The 21954-nt window shown below is 47.0% G+C and overlaps 1 protein-coding gene across 1 annotated transcript in view; it reads right to left on the bottom strand.

The window, feature by feature from the left end:
- CPN1 (carboxypeptidase N subunit 1) overlaps positions 1-21954 on the bottom strand; it is a 391203-nt gene that overhangs the window by 134721 nt on the left and 234528 nt on the right. Inside the window, exons 5-6 of the mRNA XM_069611516.1 lie at positions 17931-18042; positions 16155-16294 (exon numbers count right to left, since the gene is read on the bottom strand). Coding sequence (XP_069467617.1) covers positions 16155-16294; positions 17931-18042 — 252 coding nt within the window. The remainder of the gene's footprint in view (positions 1-16154; positions 16295-17930; positions 18043-21954) is intronic.

Genomic DNA, 21954 nt, shown 5'->3' with positions numbered 1-21954 from the left:
GCCTGGTTGAGAGCATTCCTGGTGGGTCGTCGGTCACAGGTGCATTGGGGGGACAGTTCCTCTGGGTCACAAATTATAACGTGTGGAGTACCCCAGGGGGCATGTCTTTCCCCACTGTTATTTCAAATCTACATTTTTCCTCTCTGTTACGAATTAGATCTTTTCCAGACCTTTTTTTGTAACTATGCCGATGACTTCCAGCTGGTCCTCAACATTACTGGCAATTATGACACGGATCAACTTACAGTAAATGCGGTTTATCAACTGATAAAACAGTGGATGTCCACTAACTGGCTGTGTCTGAACGCTACAAAGACGGAGCTCATGATCTTTGGCCCACGTCAGGCACAAATCAAGTTGGGCCAGGAGAATACTGGTTTTAGGATAGATGGTAGTTTCATCAACATCGTGCAGAAAGTTAAAACCTTGGGCACATTCATGGAAAACAGTTTAGACTGTGAAGCCCATGTTGCAGCCATTACTACTAGCACTAACTATCATCTTAAAGTGCTCAGGCAAGTTGCACCACTAGTCTCGGTTGAAAACTGTATTAAACTCGTGAGAGCTGTCATCTTGCCACATGTAGATTACTGTAATGCACTCCTAGGCGGTGCAGGTAAAGCAGTAATCCAGGAGTTACAAAAAATACAGAACAAAGCCATTCGCATCATTTTCCAAATGAAGTGCTCAGAACCCACTACTGCAGCCAGAGAAAAATTGCATTGGCTTCCTGTGGAAAGCAGAATTCAATTTAAATTGATAACCATATGCCATAAATGTATCTTTGGTAGCGCTCCTGCTTATCTTAAGGATGTCATAAGCATTTACCAGCCTAAAAGAAACCTCAGGTCGGCTGAAGGCTATCTTTTGGTACAGCACCGGGTGAAACGCTCTCGAGGCTCTGGAAGGGACTTTCACACCCAGGGAGCCAAGGCATGGAATGCATTGCCTGCATCCCTGCACAAGACAACAGATCTTCTTGCCTTCCGAAAACAATTAAAAACGTATCTTTTCAATTAGAGTAAACTTCTGCGGTAGTCTTTTTATTCTCTGTACTCTGTTCTCTCGGCGCCTGGATGCCTATGGGCTTTGGCGCGGTACAAGCACAATAACAATAACAATAACAAGGCCGTTTTATAAGTCAGGTGTTTGAGACTGCTTTTATGCATGGGCTCGAAAGGGAGGCCCATGAGCTTAGATAGCACCACATTAAGGTCCCATCCTGGTGGTGGGTTTGAAATAGGAGGGTGAAGTCTCTTTACTCCTTCCATGAAGGCTTTAACTACTGGTGCTTTGCACAACCACACCTTGTTATGGGAGGTGGTGTATGCTGACAGAGCTGCCAGGTGTACCTTTAGTGAGTTAAAAACCAGTCCTGCATCCAGTAGGTGGAGCATGTATGTGACAATTGTTGAAGGAGTGCAATCAACCGGGTTGATTTGCTTATTTTGGCACCAGATAACGAATCTTTTCCATTTGTCAAAGTAGCAGTGCCTCGTGTTTGGCTTCCTAGATTCTTTTAGGATGTCCATACATCTCTGTGGTAAATTGAGATGTCCAAACTCTATGACCTCAGGAGCCATGCTGCCAGGTTCAATGAGTTGTGTTGAGGATGCACCTTGTGCTGGGACAGTAGGTTGTACCAGCCTGGGAGTCTGATGGATTCGCACACTGCTAGTCTGCGTAGGTGTGGGAACCACGGTTGTCTGGCCCACATGGGAGCAACTAGGACGAGCGTCATCGATTCTCTGTTCATCTTGTTGAACACCTTCCCGATGAGGGGAGTTGGTGGAAAAGCGTACGCAAACATCCCTGACCAGTTCATCCACAGGGCGTTCCCCTGGGAGTCTGGTTGGGGGAACCTGGATGCAAATCCTGGGCATTGTCTGTTTTCGCTTGTGGCGAATAGGTCTATAGTGGGGGAACCCCACTGAGAGAAGATATCTTCTACGATTTCTCTGTGTAGACACCATTCGTGTTCCTCTGGAAGGGAGTCTCTGCTCAAAGCATCCGCCAGAGAATTGAGATCCCCTGGAACATGTTGAGATGACAGGAAGATGTTCCGTCTGAGTGCCCATATCCAAATTTTCTGGGCACGCTTGGACAGATTTGGCTAACGAGCCCCCCCTTGCTTGTTCAGGTAAAACATGGCTGTAGTGCTGTCCGTCCGGATCTGCACTGACAGATTCTGCAGGTAGGGCTCGAACGCTTGAAGCGCTCTGAATACCGCCAGAAGCTCTAGTAGGTTGATATGATTCCTGGCCACTGAGTGAGACCAGAGACCCTGAGCTGTGTGGTGGAGATAGTGAGCTCCCACCCTGTCAGGCATGCATCGGTTGTGACTACCACCTGTATCTCGGGATCGTAAAAGGGTTTCCCCTTGGACAGATTTTCTCTTGTCCACCAGTGAAGGCTTTGTACAAGTGTTGGCGAAACAACCACTAGATCATCCCACTGACCACTTGCCTGAGACCACTGTTTCGCTAACCATTCCTGCATGCGACGCATGCGCAGGCGCGCGTGGGGGACCAGGTAAATACATGACGCCATCATGCCCAGCAAACGCATTGCTTTGCGTACCGTTATCTGGCGACCGGCCTGATAATGTGGAATTTGCAGTAGTATATTCTGAATTCTTTCCTCGGATGGAAAGGTCAACCCCTCTTGAGTGTCTAGGATAGCTCCTAGGAACTGTTTGGAGGTGCTTGGCACCAGACTTGACTTCTTCTCGTTTATTGAGAAGCCCAATTCGAAGTGGAGGTCGATCGTTCTTTGAATGTTTGTTCTGCAAATTACTGGGGTCTCCCCCGTGATGAGCCAGTCGTCCAGGTAAGGGTACACCGGTATTTCCTCCCTGCGTAGGTGTGCTGCCGCCACCGCCAGCACCATGGTGAATACCCTTGGAGCTGAAGCTATCCCAAAGGGCAGTACCTTGAACTGGTAGTGCTGACTGTCCACCTCGAAGCGCAAGTACTTTCTGTGCGCTGGGAACATGGAAATATGAAAATAGGCATCTTTCATGTCCAATGTTGCCATGTAATCCCCCTTTTTTAGGAGAGTAGTCATGCAAAATTTTTGGGGCTTGACATACTTGTTTGCAGGCCGTAAATCCAATACTGGGCGCATTGTCAAATTTTTTTTGGCACAAGGAAGTAAGTTGAATAAATACCCTTGTTTACCTGGTGTCCCGGGACGAGTTCTATCACGTCCTTTGCTAGCAGATTGACGATCTCCTCGAGGAGGATCTTCTGGTGGTCCAAAGAATGTATTTTTTGTCATGGAGGATGGTTTCGGGGACGCTCTAACAGTTCTATGCAGTACCCTGCGGATACTGTGGACAGCACCCATCTGTCTGATGTGATCCCTTCCCAAGCTTGGGTGAAGTTGGAAATGCGTCCCCCTACTGGGGTTGCGTGAGAAGGGACCCTGAACGGAGCGTCACTGTTTTGGTGGAGGCGTGCCGCCGCCTCTACTGGGGCTGCCTCTACCTTTACCGCATCCTCTTTTATTACCCCTGCCATAACCCTGGGTAGACTGCTGGTTGTTATTGTTCCATGGTGTACCCTGCCTCTGGAAATAGTTAGATCCTCTCTGGGAATTTTGTCTGCGTGGGAGACAAAAATTGCCATTCCCTCTCTGATTAGGGGGTTTATTGGTTAGTTGGCCTAGGGATTTGAGTGTCTCATACTCATCCTTGGCATTTTTCAGCGCGTCCTCGACTGCCTTACCAAACAACAGATCCGGCTCCACTGGTTTATCTAACAATGATGCTTGGGTTTCAGCTTTGAATCCAGACTGCCGTAACCAAGCGTGTCTCTTGATAACAGTCCCTTCTGCTATCAATCTGCCGGCGTTATCCGCAGCATCAAAGGTTGCTTTTAAAATGCAACCGGACACAGCATTTCCCTCCGCGGAAACTCGTGCCTTTGGCTCTTTAAGGGTTCTGGGGCAGAGTCTATGATAGCCACGACTTCTTCCCACTGGTGGCAGTTGTAACTGGCCAACAGGGTGGTGGAGTTGGCAATCCTTGCCTGGTAGGCGGAAGTGGAGGCTACCTTCCTGCCCAAACCATATAGTTTCTTGCTCTCCTTGTCAGGAGGAGCTTCGGACAATGACAAGGGTGTCCCCGCCCTCTTACGGGTGTTTGTAACTACCAGGGAGTCCGGCTTCAGATGCCCCCTTATGTATAGTGGGTCTCATTGGGCTGCCCTGAAAAGTTTCTCAGTCCTTGGGTTCACTGCCCTGGTGAGGTTGGGATTTACAAGTGAAGGGTCTATTCTTCTCTGAGTAGACTTAAGGATAGGGATGGCCTGCGCAACAGGTCTCCTTTCTCCTACTAACTCCTCGGCGAAGTCCCTCTCTTTTTGAGCACCCTGGGTGTTAATGTGGAAGTGTTCTGCAGCTTGGGACAGAACTTCATTCAGGAGAGGTTGATTGTCGACAGGGGAGTCTGTAACCGGGGGTTCTTTCTCTACCCGGGAATCTACTCTGTAGGTTTCAGGGTCTTCCTTTTCCTCTTCTTGGTCCTCATCATCCCCATAGTAGCCCGTACCAGTTTGCTCTTCCAACATGCCCAAATCTGGATCCTCACAAAAGGATGTATCCCCTTGATATTGAGAGTAGGGCTGTATATAGAAGGGGTCCGAAGACCATGTTGGGGCTTCAAACCGAGACTTCTTACTTGGAGGTATTGGATCCTTATAGCCTGAGGGTGCTGACCCGTCGGGAGTATAAGAGAGAAAGTGTTCAGGGTTTTTTGCATAAAAATCTGCCAATGATGACATCCTTGACATAACCCTGTCTATGGCATCACTAGACCATTCTCTAGAACTGGGAATGACCCTTTCTGGAGCTTTCTCCGCCTTATCCTGACTAGACTTACTGGTTTTAGCAGGGGTCTTTGGGATAACAGAAGACTGGGACTTGTCTGTCTGTTTATGTGGAGTGGAAAGTTTTAGAGGTGTGGAAGGAGGCTGAGACTGCTTCCTTTGTTGTTTTCCCACCTCCCGTGGGTGGAAGAGTGTTTTCCCTGCCTTTTAGCCCCGTCGGAGTCTTCCGACGCCTGGCGTCGAGGTTCGGGGGTAGTGTCCCTATCTTTAGAACGTGGAGGTAGGGACTCGGGAGCCACCGTTACGCGGTCTGCGGACGCCGACTCCTGGAGTGCGGTCTGGGGATGGAAATCGGCTTTGTCTTCCGACGATCGAGCTTCCGTTACCTTGGGGAGCGAGGCACTCTTGGCAACAGTGGATGATTGCCTGGAGTCATGCCGCAATCTAGATCGAGAACGCCCAGAGGACACCGATTTGGACCGTTCTCTACGTGCCTCTTTCCGAGAACTCGACGTGTGCGTCGAGTCTCGGTTGGACTTCATGTGCTTTGTGGAAGTGCTGTGGGTAGCGCTTGTGTCGCCGAGGGTCTTCCCCATAGCCGCCTTGCCGGACGACCTTCTGAGGTCGGGGACTTGCGCTCGGCTGTCTCTTGACGCCACGTTGCCCTCGCCGTCTGAAAGCACGGCGTCGCTGCCATCGCTGAAGGCGCCCTCCGCTGCCATGGCCTCCTGAGGCCTGGCGTGGTGGGCCCAATGCTTGATCGAACGGTCCTTAAGTGTTTTCTGTTTAAACCTACTACACGCTCTGCAGTTCGCCTCAGGGTGGTCCCTCGGCAAGCAGAGATTGCACGTGGCGTGTCTATCAACCCAAGGGTACTTGCGGGTGCACTTAGGGCAGAATTGGAAAGGGGTACCCTCCATACGCACCTTGTGGCAGTGGGCTGATAAGTGTAGGAATATATAAGAATGTACCTATATACCAAAAGAGTGTAGAGTATGTCCACCCCCCACTCTCCCTACTTGCAGGGCCAAGGCCAGAGGCCTTCCGAGGCCCGGGCCGAGGCCAGAGGCCTTCCGAGGCCCAAATCCGTCATGCAGCTCTCGACAGTCGATTTCTTCTCCGGGCCGGCGTCGAGTGTGGAAGTTCGGTGACTCGACGTTGGGGTGGAGAATGGGGAAAATATAACGATATTTTGTAAAAGTATGGCTAAGGCCAGCGAACTCTGTGAAATGCTTCCGACCAGTATGGCGGAAAAAAACAATATGAGGGTCCTACACGCGTGAGGGATCATGAGTACAGTGGACGTCACACTAGGGATAGTATTACTGGCACGCCCTGTGTCGACGCCCATTTTCGAGTATCGAAAAACAAACTGTAATACTCCGCAGCTTCCACTAGATGTCGGCCTATGCACAGCATGTGATCTAAGCAGATCCACAAGCCTCAGAAATATAGTTATGGGCCCTCATTACGACCCTGGCGGAAATCGAAAAACGATGGCGGAAATGCAATACCGCCATCGAATAGCGCTCGGTGCGACTATGACCCGTCACCGCAAAGTACGAAGCCATTAGCGACACCGTAGTGAACGCCAACGCTAACTGCACCAAGCACGCGCGCGCGCGCCATGCCAAACCGCAAACACCACCATGGCGCAAGGGTACGCCAATTCCGACCCTAGCGGACATGTACCTAACGCCATCAGGCATGGCGTAATGTACCATTCCGCCATGGCGAGAAGTACGGCATCGCGAATCAACCGTAAACGGCCCCACTGAGTGCCTGTACACCGCTCCCTGCCCACAAAGTACAACTCCCCGTAGGTGCAATGAAGCCACAATGCAACCATTGAAATGTACAAGTCACCCATGCATGCCAACGAACAAAAGAAACACAAGAGGGGCCAATGGGAGCTGCAGGGCACAGATGGCACGAATACAGAAGCCATCCCAATGGACATGACCACAGTCCCCCACCAAGAAACGCACGCAAACACAGGCACCTGTGACCAGCAATATTCCGAAAATCACATCATTCCACCAGTCCACCTGGCTGACCGGCATCTGTTACACAAAACCCAATCCCCCGCCCCTGAGCATGACAACATTCAAACAGTCATATTGGCAGCCCCCATCCCTGACCTCACTGGGCTTCGTAGGCAAACGCGCCCAGCACAGTACCACGCAACTAAACCCCGAAGCTGGAACCCAATGCAGATCTCCTCACAATACATCGCCCCCCAAATAGGCATATGCCACATCACTTGCAAAGAAAAACGCTACACGGGCCAAATCAGAATAGAAATTTATGCACATCAAAGTCACCAAGCCCATACAGCCATCAGGCCATGAACTCCAAAACACTAATCACCATTGTGGGCTGCTTCCGCAAGAAATGACCAGCCACTACCTGTGTGTCGCCCTGTTCCCCCATGGTACACAGAGCCACATTCACGTACGAAAAGGCAACATGGAAGCGCACAGAACCGCAGGGCCGTCCCAATGGGGAGGCACTAGTCCAGCTGAAAGGCCGAAATGTTGCTCCGAGCCACCAGTACTGCGTAAGGGCATGTGGGCCATTGGCGATCGTCCCATAAGATCGTAATGCTGCTCCACTGATTAACACGAAGCAGCAGGTGTCGGGAGTAAAATCCATCTGCAGGAGTGGCATACAGATGGCAGTGGCAAAAGGGGAGGAGATACCTGTCAACCAAAAGAAAAGAAAAAGAACAGAATGGCCATCAGAACTACATTCCAACAACTCACTTCAATGATCACACGAAATCCACAGCCATATGCATGCTAGCCCACTCAAAAGGATCATCACCACCCCAAAACCACTTGCGACTCATAACCATCTATATCGAGGTGCAAACACCATCACAAACGAGTGTACCTGTGCATGCGTCTGTCAAAACAGATTCCATCAGATGGGAATGTTAACGTGCATGGACACAAGTGTCTGAGGGCGCCTCGAGACAGGGAGGGCTCAACAAGGCCAGATAGACGATGGTCCCACTATGGCAGCCCTGCATCACATAGCGTAGGGGAGGCGGATAGATCCCAAGAAGCCCTGTACATGGCAAACTCTGTATCAAATCACCTGCCCATGCATCCATCCATCATTCCCTCATCCCGGGATCAAAACGCCTGAATAATTACTCACATAACATTAGAAACATCCATTGAGTCTGTGCGTCATGCAGCCTGCTAAATCCACAGTGCCCCAGCCCGTAATTCCAGTGTTGTGAAGTAACATGTATTTGGGAACGGACGGCCTCATCGCCCACGTAGCTATTGCGCATCCCAAACTATTCATATCAATCATTGCTCCCTCGCCATGGGCCCTGTCTCAAGGACATAGAACAATAGAACGTTATATTTGCAGTCAGACCTGTGGGCATCTCCTCGCCGCTAGCTGGAAACCGAAAGCGCCGCCCTTCGAATTCCTCATTTGCAACATCACGTCGAAAAGGCATCTGTGGCCGTTTGAAATCACTAATTATTCCATCGAGTGCGGCTGTGTGTGAAAATGGCAACTGCCTTCACCCACGAATGGGACGCCCCGCCCGTCGTTGCAACTCGGTACAGTGATGCATAAGGGCCCACCGTTACTCGAGTACTACGTTCCACTGACCCTTCACAAGTCTGTTCGCGACTGCACAGATAGTATGGGAAACAATGGGACCACAGCAGAATGAACATATCAACCAATCTTACACGGCCATCGGGTACAAATACATGATTGCAATAGCAAGATACAATTCCCCGAATTGCAGCGTTGTGCGCGGGACGTGCTCGGCCAAAGGGGAGAGCAGTTTGCACAGGTGGAATCAATCACCACAGGTGGAGGCCATACAGCCTGAAAACACATAAATTGCACAGCCAGTCTCCTCCCACAACCACACCGAAATGCTACCGGCAGGACTCGCGATGTTGGCCCTGGGGGACCTGATAGCACTGCAAGTGCTCCGACTCCAAGAAGAAGACGAACACCAACTACAACCAGCCGCACGGAGGAGACGCAGGAGGAGGAGGAGGCCAAGGCAGGGCCAGCAAGGCCCACCAGCACAGCCACTACCACCACGCAGGCAGCCCGCAATACCACGCCTCCGAGCACATCCGTTCAACCTCACTGATGAGCAGATCCACACCCTCTACCGTCTGGACCGCGACACCATAGCCGCCATTGTGGACATGACACAGGCTGACCTTGTCAGCATGATAGATAGCCCAACCGCCATCCCACCCCTACTGAAGGTGGTGTCTGCACTACACTTCCTGGCCACAGGCACCTACCAGCACACAGTCGGACAGTTGCATGGCATTTCTCAGCCACTGTTCTCACGGACACTATTGCAAGTGCTCGATGCCCTCCTGCAGCACGCAGACGACTACATCTCTCTACCACGCTCGGAGCAGGAAATAACCAACACAAAAGTGGGATTCCATGCACTTGCCGGCATACCGGGTTGCATTGGTGCCATCGACTGCACCCATGTTGAATTGGTCGTCCCACATGCCATGGAGGCCCAGTACCGCAACCGAAAACAATTTCATTCCCTGAATGTACAAATGGTGTGTGACTCCAACAGGATCATTACACATTGTTGTGCCCGATTCCCTGGATCAACCCATGATTCTATGGTCTTGAGGAACTCTACAATACCACGCTACATGGAGCGACACGCAGGGAACAGATCCTGGCTACTCGGTGAGTCTCATTACATGCATGATGATGTGGGGTATGTGAATTGGCAATGACCTGCCAGGAAGGGGGGGGGGGGTGTGCGTACGTATCAATGGCATTCCACATCATACGTTTCTCGTCCACATACAGGTGATGCTGGATATCCACTGAAGAGATGGCTCCTCACACCAGTCCGGAACCCACGGGACCAGCATGAGGAGGACTACAACCATGCCCACTCACGTACCCGTGTAGTCATAGAACAGGCATTCGGCCTACTGAAGGGCCGTTTCCGCGGCCTCAGCAGGTCTGGCGGGGCACTCCTGTACCGCCATGAGAAGGTTGCAAAGATGGTCATGGCATGTGTCATGCTCCACAACATGTGCGTACGTAGAAATGTGCCCATGCCCCCTGACGCAGAACTGCAAGCACCTGAAGATGGTCATGATGAGGGTGGGGATGTGGCAGCACCTCATGGAGTCTGCGAGGCACCGGAGGCCCGTGACATTCGTCAGCATCTCATTGATGTATGCTTCTAGCACTCACGCCTGGTGGCTGATACATGGACACGGGACTCGTGGCACTGTGTGTGTCTGGGACATGCACAATATGGACTGTACGCCTATGATGGCCTAGTACACAAAGATCAATGTCCACACTTCTCATTGGTTGATCGTGCACTTTTTATGGCATATGTGATATCATGTTGAACACCCTATCGACCCGCCACCCAAGTGAGCCCAACACACCCCCTCCACCCTCCTACCTCCCCCCCGAACACCAGTGTCCAAAGATGCTCATTGTCAGTGGGCTGTCGCTATTGCATGCCCCCTCTTCGGGTATCAGGGGCACCCCTGCCTGTGGAGCGCAGGTTCCTTCCAGATCTACGTTGGGGGCTGCCCTGGACGGAACTTGCAACGGATGATGTGTCTGCCTGCTCACGTCCATGCATGTCCCTAAGGGTTTGCGAGAGCTCAGTGAGCACACGGCGCACTGCGGCAAGTTCGGCACATACGTCTTTGGACGTCGCATGCAGTTCCCCCCTCAGGCTCTCGGTGCTTCTCTCAATTTGTGCCCTTAGCGTCTCTGTACCTCTCTCCATTTCTGCCCTAAGTGTCTCAGTTGATGTTTCTATGTCTGCCTTTGTGCCCCCACATTCATCGGCATGGTCCTTGAGGAGTGTGGCCAGTTGCTGCTGTTGTTCGATCAACTGGTCGAGGGACTGTTGCCTCTGCTGGGCCATGGCCATTTGCGGGGGTGTCACAGAGGGGCTGTTGTCCTCATGTTGCCTTGCCACAGGGCTTGTGGGGGATGGCCAGTCGTCGTCTTGTGGGTGCCCCTGCGTGGTATCCTCATGTTGTACGGGATGGGACAGACAGGGGGATTGGGACAGGTCATGGATGGATCTGACTTCGGCATCCCCGTTTTCTGTGTCCGAGCATGCTGCCATCAATGGGGTGTCACCTATGGTGCTGCTGCCACCAGAGGCAGTGCCTTCTGTGGCATCCATTGGGGGGACCTGTGGTGGTGGTGTTGTGGGCATGCTGGCTGCTGGGGTGCCTGTTGATGTTCCCTCCTCTGTGCTGCCACCTGATTTGTGCTGCTGCCGTGTCTTGATGCGTGCAGCTGAGGTGGAGGGTCTCTGGCCGTTGGTCTTGGCCCTCTTTGCAGGTGTGCTGGTAGGGGTGTCCTGTAGCTCGTCGTTTGGATCGGACCCTGTGGTGGAGTAAAGGAGGGCGAGGGTTATTGATGGGTCAGTGGGAATTGGAATGGCATTGTATCACATGCTTTGGGGTGGTACCTGAAGGTGATTTGGGTCGGGGCCTTGGAGGTGCTTTGATTTGTGTGTGGAGTGAGGGTGCAGTTGTTTGGCAGCCTGCAGTTAGGGTGTGCCTGCTGCACGTGTAGTGCGTGTATTAGGGGTTTTTAATTATTTATGTATTTATTGTGGGTTTTAACGTGCGCTATCAGGCCGATGTGTGTGGACGTTCTCCTGGACATGTGTTTCTGTTGCACTATGTGGACGCATGGTACTTCACATGGATGGACTGTGTGGATTTGGCATTGTTTTATCTGGCCCACCTACCTGAATCTTCGGATGTCTGCACTCCTTTCTCCATCCCTCCGACTCCCTCTATGCTCTCCATTCCGATGGTGGAGGCACAGATTTCTTCCCAGGGGGTCAACTTGATGGGTGATTCAGGACCTCCCCCGGTGGCTGTGGCAATGTTGCGGTTGGCAGAGAGTATGCTGCGGACGCGTATCCGCAGGTCGTCCCATCGCTTGCGGCATTGCTGTGGGGTGCGGGGTGCGGTCCCCACCGCACTTACCCGCTGTGCCACCAGAGCCCATATGGCCTTCTTGTTTGCAAGTGCCGTCCTGGTCATTTGCGTGCAGAAGACGACGGCAGCATTCTCCTGGAGGGTCTCTGTTAGCACGGTGAGTTCCTCACGGGAGAAGTGGACCTGCCGCTTGCGGTCGCACGCTTTCTTCGCTACTTTTCCCATTTTTCTTGGTTTCGCTAGGGTGGTTGACGGGTTGGGGTGTGTTTCAGGGTAGTGATTTTAGTGGTTGTGTGGTTTTAGTGTTTTTATAGGTGTACGCCGGGATGTTTCCCGTTCCGGGCCCATGTTTTAGCTTCCGTTTCCGTATATTTCCGGTCACCGTACTTTCCGGTAGGCGCACACTGCGGTGACCGCTAAGAGGGGTGGCGGTATTGCACCTAGGGCGCCGTACGGCGGCGGTGTGGGCCGTTTTGGGGTCATTTCCGCCATCGCGGACTTTGCACTTCCGCCGTGGCGTGGTGCTCGTGCCCGATGGGTCGGAATGGGCCGCACTTTGCTCCTTCGTGCAATGGCGGAAACGCTATTTACGCTGTGGCGCTCCGGTCAGTCGCTTTCCGCCAGGGTCGTAATGAGGGCCATGGTGTATTCCCCATAGGAAGAACACTTTTTGGGCAACAATTAACTTTTGTGCCAATTGACGAATCTGCACAAAAATTTCCAGAAAATAAAATGACTCTTTGGAAAGTTTGGTACAGTGTCAGTAATTGGGCACAAAGTTATAGGATGGGTTCCAAAACCTGACAAATTTGGATTGATTTGAATGGGAAACAAATTCCCATCACACCTGCAGCCCCAACAGTGGGATGGGTTTTCACCAAACTTGCATGAGGAGCTTCAGCCAGGTCCTGAGAGAATACTTTTGCAAATTTGGTGTTAACCCCTTCTGTGTTTTAATTTTTCAAAATTACCAAAATGTAGGTATAAAAAAATAATGATATGAATTTGGTGCCTGAGGTATGGCCCCTGGCTGGCCACTTGCAATGGTCACCAGGGGATCAGCTTTGGGGTTAAAGTGGTCACGGGGGCTGGCCTTCAGCAATACCTGCATGTCTACTCTGATATGGCTAGCGGGCCTGTTAAATGAATGAAGCCCACACCAAAGGGATTGTGGCCACTGGCCACACTGTACCAAATCATTCACAGTGGCCTACTGTCCCATTATTGAGAGATAGTGGCCACTGGGACAGGCTACAGGCTTTGACCAATGTTTACTGTAGGTTGATTCATGTGGCAGCAACATGGCTGAATCTCATGGCTGAGGGAGTATGGTGATTGGCTATGGCCGTAAGTCATGGACAGTGGCCCACGGTGCCACAATTGGGCCATAGAGGCAACTTGGCTGGACTGCAGGATGGGCCTCATCTCTACTGTGGTTTGCTTTGCGGGCTGGCAACATCTCTGAAGCCGATGTCCCAGGGTTTGTGGCCACGGGCCATGGCCACAAGCGGTGCATAGACGCCCACTGTACCATCATGGTATAGTGGGAAATGCACCAGGCTACAGGCTAGGTCTAGTGACTATTGTGGGTGGCTCGGTGGGACCTGGGGCATGGCTGAACCTCATGCCCCAGACACTTCCACCATGACTTTCATCCCCAGCATGTGTTGATGAAAGTGACACACATCAATTATCGATAAAAAAAGGTTAAAGTTAAAGGAACTTTTTAATTGTTTCATATATTAAAAGCTTACATAGAGTGCTGGAACAGAATGAAACATCTGCAGCTACAAAAAACATCATAATTCACAGAATACATTTGTTAAAGGTGCATTATGGTGTTAAATTGCCCTGCCCAATTTGTACTGTAGATTGGCTGGCGGGGCTTGAGATATGGCTGAAGCCCATGACCCAGGGATTTCAGCCACTGGCCGCAAGTCATGGACAGTGGCTCCTGATGCTATTATGGGGAATAGTGGACACTGGACCAACCTGCAAGCTACCTCCCGTGGATATTGACGTTGGTTTGGTGGAGCTGAGGTCATGGTTGAGCCTCATGTCCTAGGCAATTGATCTACGAGTTGAGACCCCAAAATGTGCTGCCCAACATGACACACATCGGTATGCGCTCCTAAAAATGTGCTGTTTGTTAAAGTAGAGTTATAGTTCTTTCATGTTAAAAGTGGACAATGTCAATAACTTACATACATTGCTGGAACATCGTGATCTTTCTTAGATTATAAAATCCGTTGAAAATAAGTAAAGAAAACGTGTTAAAGGGACATTATTGTTAAGTTTCTCTAATAAAATCCTTTGCAATTCAGAAAAAAATCTTAGTTAAAGGAACAATATTGTTTCAGCGCAAAATGGAAAAGAAATTACCCAGTTATTACAAGCTATGCAACCATAACTTGTGCCCCCACCACGCACTGCTCAAACTAACACCCAGGATATCAAAGATGACATCATTGATGACATCACTGATTACATCACATATACTGTGAAGTTCAGACACACACCTCAACAGATTCATGCCGCAACTCTCTCCCAGTGCAAAATGCCTCATCTTTAATATCGACTGTGGCATTTCATTCAAAATATATATCACCTAGAAGACCAAAATAGCATGTTACCAGCTCATGCTCTTCCACAAAGACAGGCTTTGCATCTACGACAGTTGCCCAACCCTGGTCATCTCCCACATGGATGGTGGGAATGCCATTCTTATATCAAGAATGTAGTCACTTCTAAAATGGATTATTCTGTCAATTGCTTATTGATATGTGAATCAGTATCATCCCACATGTGTTTGTTTTGCACTGTTATATTGTGTTATATCAGTGAGGCCCTGATATATATGAGTTTCTCATATTTACAGGCTTTTGTTTGATATCTTGAAATGTAATCACCAGTTTGAGCTGTTTTGAAGTCATTATACCTGTGATGCTTAGAATACATGTTTACTAGCTGCATCTGGCATCTCTCTTTCTCCCTCTCATTCTCTCTGTCTGAATCCATCTGTTTCTCTCCCTCTCTCTCTCTCTCTCTCTCTCTCTCACAAACTGTCTCATTCAAAGTCTATTTCTCTTTGTTTGTGGGTGGGAGTCACATTGCCAGGTGTGCCTTTGCTAGAGACACTCGAGCCTTTGCTGACGCCTGCTCAATGGAAGAGGAAACCAGCGGAGGTGAGTTTCTTTGCAGAACCAGCTATTACAAACAATGAATCATACTAAAATCGTAATTTGCCTCGATTTCAAATTGTACAATGGTCTTTTCCAATTATCACTTCCAGTATATATTGTAGTCATAAAAGGAATGTTACTCTTGTTTTAATTGATGACAGATTAACATTCCAAGATTGACAGTCATGCACACACCTATTGTACTAGTCTAAAATTCCTGTATGTGAAAAGGGAAGAGAACAAAGAGCACTATTTTGAGTTTGTGGCTACTTTGCGCAGAATTAAAGAGCGCTTTAGGAACATAAGAGTGACCACAGTTATTTATAATTGACAAATATGTCTGTGACCAGAGGGTTTTATGCTTCCGTCACTAAGTACATAATGTACACTGAGCTTGCTGCTCATTTTATTCACCCTAACATTAAAAAGGTGTCAATCATTGAACCTCATGTAGTGATTCTGACAACTTCAGGGTCTGGATGAGAGAGACAAGACTGCACTATCAGTCCCTTCATTCATTGGGGTTTCCTTTCTCTGCACAGTTCCCAAGTCAGACATCCTAGGTGACTTCTATGTATACTCAACATGTTTTCATGGAAAAATGAATTCACTCTCATGACATTTTGATGAACAGTGTGCCTTTTTGCTAAGTGATTAATCTTGTAATGTTCTAAATGTGGCAAAACAAAAGGGTGATGGCTGGACGGTTTTGAATTAATCATAACCAGAGGTATAGTTCTGAGCAACCCTCCAGACCATTGTTTTTCAGCCTGCCAAGCCATTACAGAAGGGGGAAAAAACATATGCAAGTCAGGCTTGGTCCTACCCCAAAAGGGGCAGTCCAGCCCAAAATGCTAGGTAACATCCCTTCTGCACGAGACTACAAGCATTCACAGACATTGTTGGGCATAATCAGTGAGGAGTAGCTTGGATCTCTAGGCCGGGCAGGCTCGGGACCCACGTCTGGGCATACCCGTCCCACTCGGGGTGACTTTAGCAAAACAACAAGGTGATGGCTGGAAGGTTTTGGATGTGTTCATAACCAACGATTTCCCTTGAAATAGTTTTGCGAACCAGTATATGCGTCCCAGGTTCCCATTGAGGGTTAGTGGGGCACGTCACTATCCTTATACTGTATACTATCACACTAATCATGGAAGCGAATCATGTACCTCCTCCATATATGCAATCAGGGCTTCGCGATTGCCATACCACTCCCGCTCCAACTCCTCCTGGCGGGGAAACTTGTTGCAGCTCAGCTCCAGCGTGATTTCAAAGCAGTTGGAATAAAGGTAATTAAAATCTTGCATCCCTGTGAAGACAACGGGAAACATATCAAACAATGCAAAGTCAATGCAATTGACTAAAAGACAGCGAATGTGGAAAACTGATAAATATGTACACCTACCCTGAATTCTGAAAGAAAGCCCGCCTCTAAGTTATACATCCACCAATATATTCCAAATGTAGGGCTACTTTCGCAGAGGGTTTGCGGATTATTTTAGTATGGAGCTCAAGAACTTTACACAAGCAGGAAAATATATGTGTGCCTAGCTATCGATTCAAATAATTCTGAGTTACATTCGCTCCTTCGGTTTGAAATACAGCTATATACAATAAAATATACTTGCTTTCAGTATTTCCATTGGTCCTGACATACATTGGTCGTTACTTACAGTGACAATGACATCACCACACCCTAAAGATGCACAATTAACTATTGTGCAATCCTTTGAAATGCAACACTCCAAAGCGGACAATGAAAACAAAGCATTGGCGTTGCCAATTCCTTTGGCTTTTGTGTAGGCCTGGGACAGGCATTTTGCGAGGCACTGCCACACTGGTGCCAACCGTCCACTAATGGTAGCAGCTTCCAAATGGTGCGAGGCATGTGATAGCAGTGCTTGGCGAATGACTAATAAGTATGCGCAAGCCAAAACTGCTGGCTTTGCCAATGCTTGTTTTTAACAGGACACAAATACTGCTTTTACATCAAGTGACTTAAGACACACTGGGTTAAGACTTTTTTTTTAGTACATCAGTAGCGCATTTGGAGCTCCAATTAATCTATTAAGCCCCAGAGAAGACTTCTCAGTACTAACACTGGCAGGCACTTACAGCGCAAAGTTTGATGATACTGCTTGATAAAGCTACCTCAAAGTGATCCCTGAAGAATATGCTTTGAGCAGAAAGTGGCAGAAATCGGGTGCAAATGGCCATAGGGATAATCATGGCCACAGGTGGATAAATAATCAAACACCCACAAGCTGTGTGTCTCCCGCCTCATATCCCATCTCCCTCCTAGATGTACTCCAATGTAATTATTCTGGCTTATAACCGGAGCATTACCGCCACCCAATAGCTACAACTTAAAACAGGACTGGATGGTCTGCACCCACCTAACATGGGTCTACTTGATATTCCTGCTTATAAACTGGTTGTGTATCAATGGCAAATTTGGATTTTTCTTTTAAAGTATTTCCAGGCATAATAAATATGGACAATGGAAGTTATATTTTGTATTATTAATTACATATTTGATATATTTCATTTCAAAACCTACATTTGCATGTCTGTGGAAAATTATTCCTTGATCAATAGATGCACGTTTCAGTTGACCAGTTGCAAAGGCTTTCTACTGGATCCAGTGGTTGCATTGGGGTGAGTGGGCACGAGACTATTTGTGCTTAGCAGAACAAACTATGGAAATGACACTGCAGAAACAAAAATGCCCACTTTTACCAAAAGACACCACTAGACACCACTAAACATATCCAAGATACAGCTGTAATTAACAGGAAGGATGTCTCCAGCAGGTGTTAGCAACTGTGTCTAGTAGAAAGCACGTGCATCTGGTCAACAGCGGATTCCAACAGGACAGAATGACAATCATTGCTCACAGCTTCCACATTTCATGACAAAAATGCAGTATTAAGGCAGGGCCTTACCCTTCGACAGAGAGTACCAGAAGGCGCCATTCGTAATTCCATCTTCGAAAAAATCTCCACAGTTCCAGCCATTTTTCATCCATCCATGGGCATATGAATACGTCTTGGCCAGCTGAAGGGAGAGATTGAGCCAGTGGCAGATTGTTCACTCACCATGGTTACAGCAAAAGATATTCACCAGTAAAATAGGATGGTTATTGTAAATACATATAGTGAGGCTCATTTCATTACATATTGCTCACATAGGTATGCACATATGACTGGGCCTTGCCTAGTTAACGAGAGAGATTGAACTAATTGCATTATATTCATTCAGTGGTGGCCAATGTAGCCATATTTAGAGAGATGGGCTGAACTAATTGCCTGACAGATTCCTTCCATTTTCAGTTTAATTTCGTTTTCCCTCAATGGAATTCATTTTTGAGAAGACTGTTGCATTGCTGCATACAATTTGCAGCATTGTATTGGGAGCCTCTGCCCTCTCCGTATCATTCAACACTTAGGAAAAGAATTGCAATAATCCAGCAGCAATGGGCCTTACTGGTTGTTAAAGGCCTGCAGCCCATGGTGACAAGTGCGAGCATAGCAGGGCCCTATACGAAGGGGTAAAATCCATCAAAATCCCGGATGACCCGCTTAAGCTGACCCTTTTAATCATGGTGATACAGACCTTCTTTTTAAATACACCTTTCTGGGTATTCACAATATCTAGCATGCATGGATTGGTTTTACTACTACAACGTACACGGACATCTGATATATATATATATATATATATATATATATATATATATATATATATATATATATATATATATATTTTTTTTTTTATTTGTATAGTTGTTAACCAACTTTTCAATAAAACATATCATAATAAACAATTTGCATCATAATGAGATTTAAATTCTTAAAATCTACACTATGAAAATAAACAAGTATATCATTTCTTAAGCTTACAAAAAATAGGAAAGTAAATCCATTCAGAAAGTAAATCAATTCAGAAACTCGAATCACAACTGTTTCCTGAATATAAAAATAATATTTTAAAACAAATGTTACAATCAGACAGTGGACCATACTTAACATTATACCAGCGTCCGTCAATTAAACTAGTGCTTAAACACTTAAGTCTCGACGATCAAGCTATTCTATTATTCATAGTGCAACTTACATTGTGGGTTTCAGTCCCAGCCAAGCCTCAAGTTGTCTCGAGAATTGAAGTTACCATTAGAAGTCGTTTGTTAAATAGTGATGTCGATGTACAGGTTTAGCCCGCCTTGATTTTTGTTAAGATATTTGTGAATCCAAATCAAGTAAAAGTATATATTTCACAATTGCAATTTGCAAGAGAACAGATTTTGTGTGAAAGAGTCTCTTCCAAAGTTCCTCAGATGTAAGGAGTATCTGATCTTGAAAATGCGGTTGAAATAAGAGAATTCATTGATTTAACAGTGCAGGACATTCACTCACAACATGTTGTAGGGTTTTGTGAATCCGTTGATTAGCACAGAATCTACAGAAATTCCCTTGCCTATCGAACTGCTTTCTAGAGGCACGTACATCTCTAGTTTTGCATATATTTAGACGAAATCGTAAAAATATATTTCGTAGCTTTTGCTGTGGAAATTTTAATAGATACATTTCAGTTGTTCTGAATATCTTTCCTTCAAAAGGATTTTCCTGAAAGTTTTTATATGTTTTACAGCAAGTCATGGTGCTACTCCAATCAAACCACCATAGCTTTGATTTTGCTCATGTGGGATTTTGTGTCAAGAAAATTTCTGAAATGCTTGCTGTTGCCATCTAGGAGCTTACAAGGTTTCGCCATGATCATGGATATGCGTGAGAAGATTCCAACATGTACCTTGCAAGTTTTGATATTATTGAGTCGGAATTAAAGTCAGGTATGAGAATAAACTTTCGGTATAATGCAAGTAATTTCCAATTTGCCATGACATATAATGATGGAAGACCTCATTTGTGTCTTAAGAGACACATAGGTTGGCTCTTGGGCAAATTTAGTACTCTCTTCCAATAAATTCCTTCAAGTTGGGTCCAGAAATGCAGGGTCCTTATTGGTTTAGTTTCACTTCCGTACAGGATTATTGCTGACACCTTCTGCATGTAACTTCCCATATTTTCCTTGAATACGCATTGCTTGCGAGGCACAGGAGGATGCTCTTCTCTTTAACTCATTGACATATGCATCATCATTCAGGTCATTGTTGATACTGATACCTAGGTATCGATACTCATTAACAGTTTCTAGCATGTTACTATCTAGGTGCCATTTGTAAGAAGATGATTTAGATGGTTTTTTATCTAACAAGCGTAAGACCTTAGTTTTATTTATGTTTATTTCCAGGCCGTTTATATGGGCGTATTGCTCTAGAGCGGATAATAATTTTTGAAGACCAACAGGTGTCTTAGGTAGCAAGACAAGGTCTTCCGCGTAAAGGAGCTAAGAGACTTCATCAGTACCTAAATGCGGAGGATCAGATGTTAGATGCAAAAAGTTGGTTTGTAAGTCATAAATAAAATTGCAGCAAGAACGCAGCCTTGTTTCAGACCGCAGTGCGTCCAAATTGGAGTGGACAGAAGTCCTTGCCTATTTAATCTTACGCAGATTGACGTGTCAGAATGGAGTTGAGTAATCAAGTCCACAAGAGTCATCGGACATCGTGCCGCTATTAACTTGTCTAACAAAAGTTCACTACTGACTGAATCAAACGCAGACTTAAAGTCCACAAAAGCAAAATACATGTTCTGTTTCGATAACCGGGCCTGCTGTTGGATCGCAGTTATTGTTGTCAAGTTCATAGAAGTCCCAATGCCGGGAATAAACCCCGTTTGATGTGGATCATTTAGTTCTTTTTGGGCTATCCACTGTGTGAGATCACGTAGGATCAGTCTGGAGAATAACTTTCCAGGCACGTCCAACCAAGTAATAGGGCGATAACTCTGTGGCTGTTGGCAGATTGCTTTCTTAAAGATAGGGACTATCACAGATTTTTGCCATGAGGGGGGAATTTTTCTGGTATTAAGGACGTCAGTAAAGATAATGTTCAAGATCAAAACCCACAGTTTAGGGTTTGTTTTGATTATTACATTTGATAGGCCATCTGGGCCCAGAGCCCTCAATGTTTTGAGCTTGGAGATTCTATGTCTTCACAGTCAAATTTTAACTCTAAGCTGGGGGCAGGTTTCCACCTCTCCTTTATTGATGGTAAAGTTGCATTGGGAATCACATATAGTTTTACAAAATGAGTTGTCCATTTTGCCTTGCTTACAGGATAAGTTTATAAGGCGAGCTGCGGGGAATGAGTGGGTTTATTTAGTTACAGCCATATTCCTCGCGAATTTTTGGCATAGAGTGCTCTCAACATATTTTTGCTATCATCTTGGAATAAGAGTGATTTCCTCTCGGTTATCCAATTTCTATACGTTGTTTTAAAATGTCTGATCCTAGTCTGATATCCAGATGGTTTAAAGTTTTGTTGATTTCTTATTTCCTTCCGCAAGATAGACTTTCGGAGCTTCAGATCAAGAGTACTTTTTTTGTTCATTGTCGGTTTCTGAGAATAATTGGAGGCCATCAACATATGACCCCTCAGTCGTCATCATAGGGGAAGTTGGGCAACTTTTAAATTTCAGGCAATAGAAAAGCTATGTAAAGAGTCCTCCTTTAAACGTAGCCTATTCCGTCCACTATTTATCACATATGACATTTTTAAGTGTACCGATTGAATGGTAGGGATGTTATGGGACGATGTGAAGATCAATTGGTCATGATCGCTTAAGGTTTGTACTGTTACTTCAAGTTTTTCGCTAACAAAAACATCATGGAGTCAATATATATGTAATTTATAGTGGATTTTTGATTTTGGTGACGCCATGTCGGTCAATGCGGAACATCGCCTTCTATAAAACCATTCGCCATAAGTAGATGGTTGGTAGCCATGATGGCTAACCATCTCTGGATAATATTTGTTTCTTGTTGGGAGTTTTCTTGAAAGTAATGGAA

This window comes from Ambystoma mexicanum, chromosome 8 (genome assembly GCF_040938575.1).
Source record: "Ambystoma mexicanum isolate Mex_15411 chromosome 8, UKY_AmexF1_1, whole genome shotgun sequence".
Classification (NCBI taxonomy): Eukaryota; Metazoa; Chordata; class Amphibia; order Caudata; family Ambystomatidae; genus Ambystoma; species Ambystoma mexicanum.
This window is presented reverse-complemented; position numbering and strand designations above follow the sequence as displayed.